Genomic DNA, 13,284 nt, shown 5'->3' on the forward strand with positions numbered 1-13,284 from the left:
ATAAAAAAACCACTTTATTTATATTTATAAAGTACACATTTAAATTGGTCATTTTTATTGTTCACTTGCACTATTGTTCTATTTTTCCAAAATATCAAATTTTTTTATAAAATTGAATAAGCTTTATAAATATTTTTAATTATAAATAGATTTATATATAATATAAGTAGCTTTAAAAATAATTATTCTATAAATAATTATTTTATTTCCTTGAAAATTCATTTATATTAAAATATAAGCTGCCGTCGCTTTCGATGTTCGTAAAGATAATCATTACGGTCATCACCGTAATCACTACGATGATCGTAATCGACGCTTGAGCTGTGAGTTTGTATGTAGCTGGTATGTGGATGTTTCACTATTTCATAAGAAACTTTTTCAGGGTCTGAAAGAAAATTTTACTAATTAAATCATTTCATATAAATTAATGATTTGATTTTGAAATAAAAATCGTATTATTTTATGAGTTAACCTTTCAAATTTTTATGTTCAGAAAAATTTACAGAATATATTTAAAACCGGAAAAGTTATCAAAAACCTTTATAAAATATATTACCGTCAAAAACAAAATATGCATTATAAATTCTGTTATAGAACATTTTAAATTAAAAAAAATGTAATTAAAAAAATATAATTTAATTTGAGAATCTACATTGTAAGATTTATTTTAAATTTATAAGTTTGTACATATATTTTTTTCTTAATATTTATTTTCAATATTCTTCCTTTTCTCACTTTTAACTGTTTAATTTAATAATTAACTACATTATTGTAAAAAAAAAAACAAATATTTGCATTTCTTTTGATCATAGCGACTTGGCTTTCGAATGTACAAGCATAAAATAATAATTTTTTATAAATTGATTTACCTACCACGTACCATTCTTTTTTACAATTGCGGCAATGGCAATCGCTATAGCTACTTTGGCAAGCAATATTGCTTTTCCTGCGAGAGCTGCAACGCCATGTAATAGTCCATACAGCAATGCTGCTTTCAAAGCAGCTAACATGTAAAAAACTACTCTGTCTTTTCCTTTTTTATCTTTTTTTCGAGCAGAAACTGAAATTTAAAATAAATTGATCAATTAACCAAGTATTTATATTATCTAATTTAAATCGAAAATTAAATTATATTATTAAATTAATCGAATCATGAATATTATAAAAAAAATAAAGGTATTGATAATAAATAAATTGTAAACAAATATTATATATACAAGTGAATATACATCTTTATCTTTAACTTCTTCTTTTCCTTTTACCTATAATATCATATTTATATATATAAAAGAATTATTATTTTTTAGAAAAACAAATAAATGTAATAAATAATATACTATTTACAATTTCTGTGTAATCATATTGATTTATTTAATTATTTCATTTAATATTTGCTTACTTAATTGTTGATTAAAAGATTTAAAATGTCGATTGAAGCTATTAAAAGTTTCCTTTTTTTATCAACTTTTTTTATTAATAGAATGTTTTTCCATTCAGAAATTAAGCATTAAATATAAGATTCTAGATATAATAGACAATAAAAGTGTATTTTAAAAGTTTTGCAAATAAAAGAGGGTAGTTATAAAATGTTTTTGTTTTATTTAGTATACTTAAATATATATAGTAATATAATAAATAAATAAATATATTTTTAAATTATATACTACATTATACTTATTTAATAGAAAAATTCATCTAACATCTTTTATTTAATATCTTTTTTCTTCTAAAATTACTCTAAAAAAAATATGAAACATGCTTATTTTAAAAAATCAGCAAGAATTCTCACCTTCACCCACGTTAATATCATCTAGAAGTCTTTGTCGGGCTTGCCTGTTAGATTGCGTTTGATTCTCTCTATTTTGCGATGAAGTATCGGCCGACTCATAGGTTTTACACTTAGTGATATCCTCTCCATTGCTAGCACACTCAATTGTACCCGAAGTTTTCAATAGATGTTTTCTGTTCATGGGCTCGCAAGAATAAATGGCGATGAAACCGCCTAATATCAGAACCGCGAAGAGTCGCCAAAGCATGTTCGATCAGAACTGACGCTTTGTGAAGATCGTCATATTTATAGGCTCTAGCAATTAGTAATAATGGCGGAGTAAAGTGGTGTTACGACATACAGAGCGTGAATGCATCTATGGTAAAATGCATCATGCGCATAAAATTATTCCAACCGGTGCTGTAGAACCGTACGTTTCTGCACGCACATAGTGGCGTATCCAATATACGTATAGGATACACCTCCAGTATACATATAGTATTGTACTTGCCATATTGTTAAATGGAGTGCATGAAGCGCAGTGAGAAGATAAATCTCAGCGGCGCGTATCATTATTTCGTCCTATCAGAAATACAGAATAATGTATTTGTGGAAGTACGTGATGCAAGTTGACTCGCATATTCGGTTCGGATTTACGCTCGGTGAGATAGATAACTAGATAAAGAACGAGATAGGTGAGAAAAGTAGTAAGGTGGGGAGGATGAAATAGATGAAATTTCAAATTTATCGAAATCGAAGGTCAAGCATCAACGAATATGTTGGTCGTACAGTAGCTATTTCTATACAAACTCTTGATACAATTTTGATGTACATATACTGTTACGGACCCATAATTTGCGAGAAAGGTAATTTATTTAATATCAAATAGACCGATAATAGAAATGTTGAAGAAAGTAGAAAGTGATGTGAAATATATGATTAATTTTTGTGTTATCCCTAACTAGAGTTTTATTTATCTTACATATACACATTTTCTCAGGTTTCGTTTCGACAGGTAGTCGTTTAGTTTAATTCAAATTGTCAATTGTTTCTATTATTTGTTATTTGACATTAATGATTGTATAATGCATATTATTTTCATAATAACGGAAACCTGGTCGTCTGTGATAAAATTTTTGAACGGGTTAGCAATTTTAAGTATTTAGGATCGATTTTAAACCAAACTAATGAAATAAGAGAAGAGCTCAAGAGAAGAATTAATTTGGGGAATGCGTGCTTCTATTCGGTTAAGAAACTACTCGGTTCGCGGATATTGTCTAGGCGCTTAAAAATTAGAATTTACAGAACGATTATTTTACCGGTAGTCCTTTATGGCAGCGAAGCGTGGTCACTTACATTACAAGACGAGAAAAGATTTAGGGCTTTCGAAAATAAAGTACTTCGAAAAATCATCGGGGCAAAACGCGATGAGGAAACGGGCGAATGGAGAAAATTACACAACGCAGAATTACATCAATTATATAATAGTCCGGATATTATTAATGTCATAAAATCGCGTCGATTAAGATGGGCAGGTCACGCGGCGCGTATGGATGAGAATCGAATTGCATATAAAGTACTAATTGGTAAACCGGATGGGAAGAGACCATTGGGTAGACCAAGACGTAGATGGGAAGAAAATATTAGAATGGACCTTAACGAAATGGGGTACGAGGGTCACAAATGGAGGGATCTGGCTCAGGGACGGGAACAGTGGCGGGATTTGGTATTTGCGGCAATGAGCTTTCGAGTTCCTAACGCCTAATAATAATAATAATAATACATATTATTATGAATTTGGAGATTTTTCTCCAATACATAATAAATGGTGTAAAAATTTATTAAGTTTTCTATTGTCAAATGTATAATGATATTATTTGTCAAAAGTTCTTCCACAGTACTTTAATTTGAAGTAAATAATAATCATCATCACCTTATGTATTATTTTCAACTACACACATCGTGGTATATAAAGTGACAGTAAAAATTGTTATATTACTGAGTCGAAGAACTGCTCTGATTTATTATGCATCGCAGCTGTTATTTAAAAAGTTATTAAAATGAATGCGTGAACTGAATTAAGATGATAAGTAGATTGTCAAGTGAATGAAAAAGCTTTCTTTTCACTTGTTACAGCTCCCACGATCCTCGCGCGCCGGAAAGTGGAGAATAAGGCCTAAAAAGCATGATCTTTTTCTTCGACGAGTGTTTTGTATGCCACTGGGCCAATCGAGCATCCTCGATTTACTACTCAGAGTATTACAGGCAGGGTTACAGCCTCTGAAGGTTACCAGCTATACGCATCCTAACATGGCACAAAGAATGCAGCTCCTACCCTTTAGTGTTTAATGGACGTTTGAAATTCCTTGAATATCCCCGGCGTTATAACGTAAGGTATAATTCAAAGAGCCATTATTCTTTCTAAAATATTTTGCAATCTTGCTTTATAGATCCTGTTATGTCTGTTATGTAAATTGATACTTCTGCGTATAGCTTTTCCTTGGTTCGATTATACTCATCATGAGCAACTACGCTGGATTATTTGAACTCTTGATTTTTTGCGGACACGCCGCTTCAATCAATGTTTTAAATCAATGATAGAATTCTTTGGAATATAAATTTTTTCATTTTACGTTAAAAAATTTTTTCATTTTACATTTTTATTAAATCATACTAAATTTAATGCTTTTGCGAACAAACATGATCCGATAATGAGCTAGATCAGAACCCTCCGCATGCGAATCGGCAGAACCACCTGTTGCTGATCGTTGACCTGAATCTAATAACAGGCAGAAACGTCCTGTTCGTGTCTAAAATATCTCTCGAGGAAATCACTCATGACGGTTTAACCTATTGCCTCACTTTTATTATTCCGGAAACCTGTGTGTTCCATACAATAACCGATGTTTCGTATAGGTGAAGCTTTTCCTACGCAAGGCTTTTATAAATTATCCACTTTTCCTATACTTTAGAGTTTGGTTTTAAATCATAAAGTCCAATGGTAAATGGTTAGCCTATTTTAATTTTAATTTTCAATTTTTTTTATAATGAATAGCATCATTGTGACCCAATGATGCCTTGGTAAGTATTCTTTTGGCAAACTTCCGCGAATTAGACGTTGAGGGATGAATGGGATAATTCATGAGGTATCATTAAGATAAGTGTCTCGGCTGAAACGTCCTACTTTTCTACTTTTGCGAACAATCGAAAGTCCGCCGCTTTTGTGACTTGGGACCTGAGTGGTATCAGATAACAAATAATTGCGCCCGACCGCACTGTGCGTAGGCTCATAGCAGCGAAATCCATTTCTCGCACCGTTCGTGAGAATATAACTGCACGCTCAGAATGTGGCACGGGCCTTAATACAGTTAAACACCGTCTGTGTGTAGGCCCGTGGCACTGACTATGGGATAATCGCGAAGTAGGTAACAGTATGGAGGATGCATCGCGTTGTCTGTTGTCGCATTAGAGATGCGCTAACCTCGATCGAATGTGTCGAGGATGCGCTCAGCTTCACGCTCCTAACAAACCGCGATACAAGAAGAAAACAGAATACATTGGGCCAGATAATTTCATGTTGTGGGTTTGCACACGTCATTAATCCTTTCGAGGCTAAGTGCTACAATTTCGTACACGAAAGGTGTGCAGATTTTTTTTATCTTTCATATGCAATCCATGGCAATTTCTTAGAAGAGATAAAAGACTTCTGTTCTAAAATCATAATAATAATTACTTTATAAAGAATGTAGCTGTTGTTGAATTCTAAAATCTTGTTTTGTTTTAACTGTATAAAAGGATTATTCTAATATCTTTTATTAGCAGCAAATAGGTACAAAAACATGTTGTAATAAATGTATTAATCAGTATACGGAGTGCATATGTGTGTCAAAACATTGCTAGTAATTGAGAAAATTAGCTAATTATACGCCATAAGGTTGCGAATTCCACATTCATGATGTTCATTCATCTACTGATAATCTCTATTTCATGGCTATCACACCAAAAATGAACGACAGCTGGTTTACATATAACGTGTACTGAGGGATGCAATGTGTATGTAATCAAAAAGCAATTTGTGCAAGAGTGAGGTGCTATACAGTTATAAGTTGTACTATTGCGCAATAAAGCAGTATCACATCGTGTAATCACAAAGCGCGTTGCTGTTTAGTTCGTCTCGCTTTACGTATTTCAGTGTCAATCAATCTGGAACAAAATGAAATCTCTTCTTCAACGTCATATCTGAAAGAATAGAGATAGTAAAGATAATTTCAAATATTGTATATTTTACGTTCTTCATATATATCAATGTGATTTATATTTATTAATATTTATATCCAGAGCGCAATTACGAAAAAAGATTTAAAAAATGAGAAACGGTTCGTGACGAGATTGTCGTTATATATAAATACAAAACATTATCCACCATCTATACGGGACACAACATGATGAGAATGATACACCAAAATGCAGGGAAAGTAGATCATCCGTGTCGATAATCCTTGCTCATTCCGCGCCGCAGGAAAATCGTATGATAGGAAGGTCACGGGCTGTCCGTAACCTGGAACCAGTTTCTAGCATCCTCACGTTATGGCTAGGGGTCAGGGAGATCACGGTGCCAGATACTCTGCCGATGCAGTCCACGGCGCTCCCCTCTGGTCTCATCTCAACACAGGCTTTGCCTCTCTCCTCCCGCGCAAAATACGAATCATGATGAGGCCGCACACTAACATAACGCGGAAGATGCACACATAGTACTTCCAAGTACGTCAACCGCCACAGTGAAATTTAATGAACGAATCGCGTGGTAGCGAATCGCGTTGAACAGCAGTGTCTCGATCTCGAGACGCGAGTGGGTCTCTGTGTCAGGAAGGGTCACATGTTCTCGGCGCGCTACCACTATGAGAATTTTTACCTCGGCCCCGTCCCGCGGCGGTGGCAGCTGTCTAGCGAGCTGAAAGAGAAAGAGGAAGATGCAAGGACGAGAGGGGTTCGCGATGGGGAGAAGAAAGAAGAGGATTTATCCACTCATACAAGCGAGGTCGTGTCGTCACATGCACCGGCATATCCGTCCGTTTATACGAGAGAGATACCTCATCCCCTTCGTGAAGGATGGTATCTAGGAGGATGGCAGCTCGCTGGTATATATCTGCTCGGAGACTTCGTCCTGATGCCAGTTCTCTCTAGTCGAGGATCATCTAGCTCGTGGGTGCGCGCAACTATTCGTATATCCGACTAGTCACTTCGAATTTCGAGTCGCGTGTCTCTCGCGTGATTTCGAGGATACGAGGTGTCTGTGATTTAATCCCAAAATTGTCCAGCCGAGCATTCGCGAGTTAGAAGGCCATCCCAGTCCAACATGTTGGCGATTAAGATTATATCAAAGTGCGTGCTGCTGTTGTTAGTCTGCAGTGCAATTCATGCCAATGAGGACGGCGGATTCCTTGAACGAGGATACCGTGCGCTTTATCGTGTCTACGAGGAGTGCGAGCATCGCAATATGGCCGTGTCGCCGTGTTTGAAGAAGAAGGCGATCGCCTTCTTCGAGAGACTCGGTCGTATACAGACTTTACCGATCAGCGATAATCTCGAGCTGGTCAAAGTCGCTTCTGCGACGGATGATAGCTCGAAAAACACGGTTCTCGATATGGAGAAGACTTTGGCTAGAACTAACGGAGGGGCCATGGACGAAATGCTCAACGATATCCTGTTCGAGCGCGTAGCCGCGCTAATGAACAGTTTCAACGTGCAGATCAGCTTACCAAAGACAAGTTCTGGCGAATTGAAACGAAGTATTGAGGAAGGTCGTGGGAAAATGAAGAAGATGATGGGCATGATGATGATGGGAATGGCGATGAAACTCGCCGCGTTAATTCCCATTGCTATGGGCGTGCTTTTCCTGCTGGCAGGTAAAGCTCTGATCATCAGCAAGATCGCTTTAGTTCTGTCGTTGATCATCGGCTTGAAGAAACTACTAAGCCAAAAGCAGGGTCACGATCACGGCGGCTGGCAGCAAGGCGGAGGTGGATGGGACAGAAGTCTGAAGGGAGTCGTAGACGCACCTGTGTCATCAATGACGGAAGCCGATCGCGAATACGCTCAGACTTTAGCTTACAACGCGCGGCAGAAGCATTAAACAATCCGCAGCAGGAAGATACAATGGGAAATCTTCAGGTATTGGGAGGAAGCAACGCCTGTATCCAAAGGAGCAGATATTATGCGATTTCAAAGACAGTTCGGGACATCGAAATAGATTCGCTATTTATGTTTTAAAATAAATTTTATAAAACATCGTATTTATATATATGCATACTGCATAGATTATGACAAAAAGAAGAGAGTGTATAGATGGAATATATCAGTGATGTTATTGTTAAAATAAGGAAAAAAATATGAACGAAAATAAAGAAGATGCAAAAACTTGAAAAAAATTAAAAGTAGGAATAAAGATTCAATTGAGCGAGCTGTCTTATTTGTGTAAATTTTTACAAGTCTGATCGCTTTTTGAATGATCATCGATATGATAATAATCGCATCGTAATTTCATCTAAATTAATTATAAATAACGTAAATATTTAATGCGATAATACAATATATATAGTAAATTGTTTTATTATTATATACATTTGGAGCGAAAAGGAAGTTACCGCAAAGAAGCTATTTTGACAATTTTCTGTAAAGCGAGAAAAATGCTCAAGCTGTAAAAATGTATAGCTGGAATGTAAATAACTGTCAAAAAAATATAAAACAAAAAAGTGATAATGACAAGTATTTCCATTTGAACTGTCAATTATCCCAGTAAACAATCTAACGAAATGTGATAGCGAGAGAGTAATTTTCACTCACGAAAACTTCTAATGGTGCCTGTTTGAAGTTTTTGTCGACAATCAAAACGCGATCAATCACGAGGTTAAATGAAAAGATGACAGACTTTAGTCTTTGATTAGCCGAATTTGTAGTCGTTTCTCAGTACACTTGCGATATTTATATTTATTTATTTAGTACCTCACCAAGGTAGGCAGAAAGTATATATTTATTATAGATTTATAAAATAACCTTAGAGAGAGTTTGGAACGTGTAGCTTGCGACAAATACTTACATCTGTATCAATATTTACGTTACTAAAATCTTGTGTTCAGTAGAGTAAGCGTAACGATTAAAATACTTGAGTGTTAAAATGTAGTGAATAAGAAATACTAATTCCATCATCTGTCAACATTTATTATATAATGATTAATTTATATAAATATATTACATTTTAAGAAACGTAACATTTATTTCGTAATGATCGTAATACATGCGGATCGTTTCGCGTAACGTTTTTCATTGTAGTGTCTGAAAGATAAAAAATAATTTAATTTAATGTGTTTACAAGTATACACTTGACGCATTTTCTACGAAATGTATACAAAATGTATACGTTTGACTCCGAGAAGCGATTATAAATTCGGCTTAAGTGTTACTTTGTGCACACAGGCGTTCAATATACTTTCTCAAAGATAATGGCGATTAATTACACAAGTCTAACCTGATTGTAAATTATTACGAAATAAAATCGTATGTCATTCTCACTTCTTAGTATATTCTTGATGAGCTCCTTCTAAAGATCCTGATTTCGTTGTCAATGTATCTTCAGTCCGAGAACGGCAGCAAACAAGGCGAAGAAAAATCCCGCAAGCAGCGTCGTTCCTTTGAGAAGAATCAAACCTCCAAGTATTATTGGTATCAGAGCGACAAATTTGAGTTTATATGCCATCAGCAACGCCAACATAGTATGGCCAACCTTTCGTTTCTTACGCCGTGCTTCATCTGAAAATTATCACGAACAATATGATTAAAATCTTGAACATATTTTCGATGATTTAAATTAAAAATAACAGAAATATCAAATTATTTTTAACTGTTATGTTTATAATAATATGATTTTTGATATGAAAATGATTTCACTTATGTTACAAAATCACATTAACATACAAGTGGAATACAATACCGATCATTAACGTGATTTTATTAAAAACTACATATATAGTATTTGGAAAATTTATTACAATTGAGAAATTAACATTAAACTTATTGATATACTATTTGTTAGGATTTTAGTGTAAAAATTATAAAATTTTCGACATTAATGTTCGATGTATCCCATTTCAATAATGAAAACCATTATAACATATATTAAAGAAACCCGTTATACAACGGCACCGTTAATCATACTTCATCAGAACGACAATTCCAACATAACACTTGCTGCTATTTTTTTTTACATCAGTGTTTTATAGCACTTGCATTACAAGATAAAAGCATTTCTGTCATTAAGTATTATAAGGCCGCTATTGATTTACCTCGTTCCTCCACTTCAATCTTAGAATGTGCGTTATAGAAGTCTTCATCAATTGAGCGATGGATCTTGGCTGTCTTATCTATGGCGTTGCGACCATTGACCGAAGAAATAGGATTCTCGAAGGTGACATTATCATTCATATACCTAAGGATCTTCTCGCCGGAAGTGACGGTTCTCTCTTCTTTCTGCCATTTCTCTGGCGTCGACTTCGAATGCTCACTCGCGCGACTGACGCAATTCAAGGTCAGCAAAACCGCGACCAGATTAACTCGCAACAGCATCTTTTCTCGCATTCATGAAGAATGAGTTCTCGCTGGAAATCCACTGATGGTATTTGCACGCGGTGTCGTCTACAATCTCACTCTTTCGTCTATCTCACCTTATTTCATTGTCAAGACGTCATCGCGCACTGATTGATTTTCCTAGGTCAGGGACGAATGTTTCCTCGAATAGCAATAACATTCGAATGGCTGACGAAGCGAGCACTGTCTTTTTCTAGGATCGACGACAAGTCACGAAAGATGAGCGCTACGGCCGTCACGGCATGCCTCTTCCGTTGCTGGTGTCCGCCTTTGGTTAAAAGGCTCGTTCTGTTCCGTATGCAAGATTGTAAAGTTGTATCTATGAAAACGACATACAGAGAGAGAGAGAAGAAGAAGTCAACTGGGTATGGACAATATAGAAAGAAGGAATGAACGGTGCAACGAACAACCGCGAACTAACTGATCCGCCGTTGATCCACTGTTCGACGACAAACTGACCGGACGCAGTGGATACCACGCCGGGCACGCTTCAGTTGCCGGGAAAATCGTCAGTCCGTATAAAATGAGCTCCGACCGGTGAGCCAGCGATATATACGCTTGCGGTAAACACTATGATCCAAATTGTCAGTACCGATATATGTGTCACGTTATATCGCAGAACGGTATATACGAGGCATAGACGCGGTCACACCAGATAAGAAGATTTCTGCGGGTGTTCTCGTCGCGTAAGAGAAAGGGAGTGGAGGCCGTCGCGCGAATGAGCGCATTATAATGCCTCTATAGGGGCGGAAATGGTTTTGCAGAACACGATGTATTTGCAGTGAGCGTTGTTTTGCAATGAAAGCGATTTTTTTTAGTTACGCCACGCAGATATCCGGGCCAAAGAAAATTCGATGGTCTTCAATGGTTGGAAACGTTTCGTGTCTCCAGTCGTCGTATAAGATCATAGCGTGATTTGCTTTATCTCTGATCTTCTTCTTATCTCGAGGAAAGTTAGCTTATAAACGTTTGATCTAATTTTCAAATCTCTATGATCAAATGCTCGTATGTACTTTTGTATCTTTTAATGGTTTTTTATTCTCTTGTACTAAATAATTCTAAGATATTTTACATTTACAAATTAGTATAGTATGTTGATATCTGATTGTGATTATTTGCATGAGCAATTTTCAATATTTTAAAAACAGCGTTTCTTTGCTCAGAAGCTTATTTTAAAATTAACTGAAGGACATATATTTATTTGATATATTCACTGTTAAATAATCTTATTTGTAAATTAAAGTATGTATGTAAATCACTGTTATTTTTAATTTAATTTCATATACTTGTGATTGAAATAATATCCGTTAGATATCCGGAAAAAGTTGTGTCACTGTTTCGCTTCACTCCTTTTCATTCGCTTTTCAATTTTGTTACGCCACTTTTAGATTATCGATTGCCCTTTTTTGTCGGAGCATCATCCCACACTTATAACAGAGCATCACAAACTGCACTACATTTTACAATCTGCTGCATATTTATCTGAGCTATCTGAAGTACTCGAAGCACGTTTCGCTTAAGTGCACAATGAAATATTGCACATTGCTCTAACCACGAATAAATGAGCATCTTATTGAGCATCTGCCCGTAGGATAAGAAATTAGAAATCTGCGTGTATATACGTAGAAATCTACGTGAAAAGACTGACCGATCGTAAATGATCTTGATGGGATCTTTTTTTTTTAGTTACGCCCAGCAAACATGCGGGTTGCTAATAACCCAGTAGCTTTAAATGATCCTTACAACCTGATAATATTTTCTTCTCATTGCGTTTAATGTATTAATTTACGTATGTAGGTATATGGGTCCAAAACTTGTACACACACGCATTGTGCTCTTACGGTTACTTTTAATTTATCTTAAGATCAATTTCATAAGGATATTACAATATTTTATTATAATGAGATATTTTAACATAAGTGTTGTTTAACTGATTTAATATAGGTTCTATTACTTTTATAGGTTTTAATGTAACAGAAAAATGTTTCTTCGTAAAGCTACATTATTGACATTCAAATAAACGGAGATTGTATTACTGCATCGTTTATCGAATAAGAAAGTGATGTAATAAAGTGTACGTGAGATTGACAATGTACATAATGAATTTATATTACTTAACATCTACAGAGTAGACAGTTATTAATGTATTTAATATTCATTAAATTGCGGAAAAATGTAGTGAAATTATACAATTTGCATAATTAACATAAAGCATTCGAAACATGTATCGGATGCCCGCGTATGAGATTGATGAAACAAAGCATTAGATACAGCGTGAAATGTTTCCATGTTTTATTAAATGATTAATAGTCTGACTGTTTTCAGCAATTATCAAGTTCTTATCTGCTCTGAAAATCACGAGTCACATGTATCACATTAAATAAAGTGATACTTAACAATCATTATCACGTATGTACTCTCTCCTTGACTTTCTTCATTCTCGGATATTACATCGAGGCAGTTTCACAAGTAATAAACCTGTATATTTACTAACGCAGAGAACTTGCACGCACTAATTGCGCACTCGTAACAAAATTGTTTTTTTGGATACGTTGTTTCTACTTTGCATCGCTAATAAAAGACATTGCCTGTATATTATAATGTTTGTCGCTATTGAAATTATCAGACTAGTTATTTAAAGATAGATTGTGATAGAGCATTAGTCGAGTTCCTCGTGTATGAAGCCGACAACCTACATATCGGTATAGTATTCATATACTTCCTAAGTATATCACTTCAAATTCTTAGAAAGAGGAAATAAAGAATAATTTGCTGTGTTTTTTTTAAGATCTTGTGTGTGTGTGTAATCCTAGATAATAATGATCGTTAGGAGGAAGATATCAAAAGACGAAATAATGAAATGATAAATGTTGGTT

The 13,284-nt window shown here is 35.1% G+C and overlaps 3 protein-coding genes across 3 annotated transcripts; 1 reads left to right on the forward strand and 2 right to left on the reverse strand.

Moving 5' to 3' along the window:
* Positions 1-214: 214 nt before the first annotated feature.
* LOC108748106 lies at positions 215-2,035 on the reverse strand. The gene is made up of 3 exons (XM_018486113.1): positions 1,790-2,035; positions 881-1,060; positions 215-385 (listed from the first exon to the last, which is right to left on the reverse strand). Exons 1-3 carry the CDS (start codon positions 1,968-1,970, stop codon positions 228-230), a joined length of 519 nt encoding a protein of 172 aa, XP_018341615.1. The 5' UTR covers positions 1,971-2,035; the 3' UTR covers positions 215-227.
* A 4,890-nt stretch (positions 2,036-6,925) lies between these two features.
* On the forward strand, positions 6,926-8,964 carry LOC108748104. The gene has a single exon (XM_018486111.1). It carries the CDS (start codon positions 7,125-7,127, stop codon positions 7,899-7,901), a length of 777 nt encoding a protein of 258 aa, XP_018341613.1. The 5' UTR covers positions 6,926-7,124; the 3' UTR covers positions 7,902-8,964.
* Positions 8,965-9,006: 42 nt separating this feature from the next.
* On the reverse strand, positions 9,007-11,004 carry LOC108748024. Its single transcript, XM_018485973.1, has 2 exons — positions 10,108-11,004; positions 9,007-9,574 (listed from the first exon to the last, which is right to left on the reverse strand). Exons 1-2 carry the CDS (start codon positions 10,397-10,399, stop codon positions 9,387-9,389), a joined length of 480 nt encoding a protein of 159 aa, XP_018341475.1. The 5' UTR covers positions 10,400-11,004; the 3' UTR covers positions 9,007-9,386.
* Positions 11,005-13,284: the final 2,280 nt, after the last annotated feature.

This window comes from Trachymyrmex septentrionalis, unplaced genomic scaffold, assembly GCF_001594115.1.
Source record: "Trachymyrmex septentrionalis isolate Tsep2-gDNA-1 unplaced genomic scaffold, Tsep1.0 scaffold21, whole genome shotgun sequence".
In the NCBI taxonomy this organism is placed as follows: domain Eukaryota; kingdom Metazoa; phylum Arthropoda; class Insecta; order Hymenoptera; family Formicidae; genus Trachymyrmex; species Trachymyrmex septentrionalis.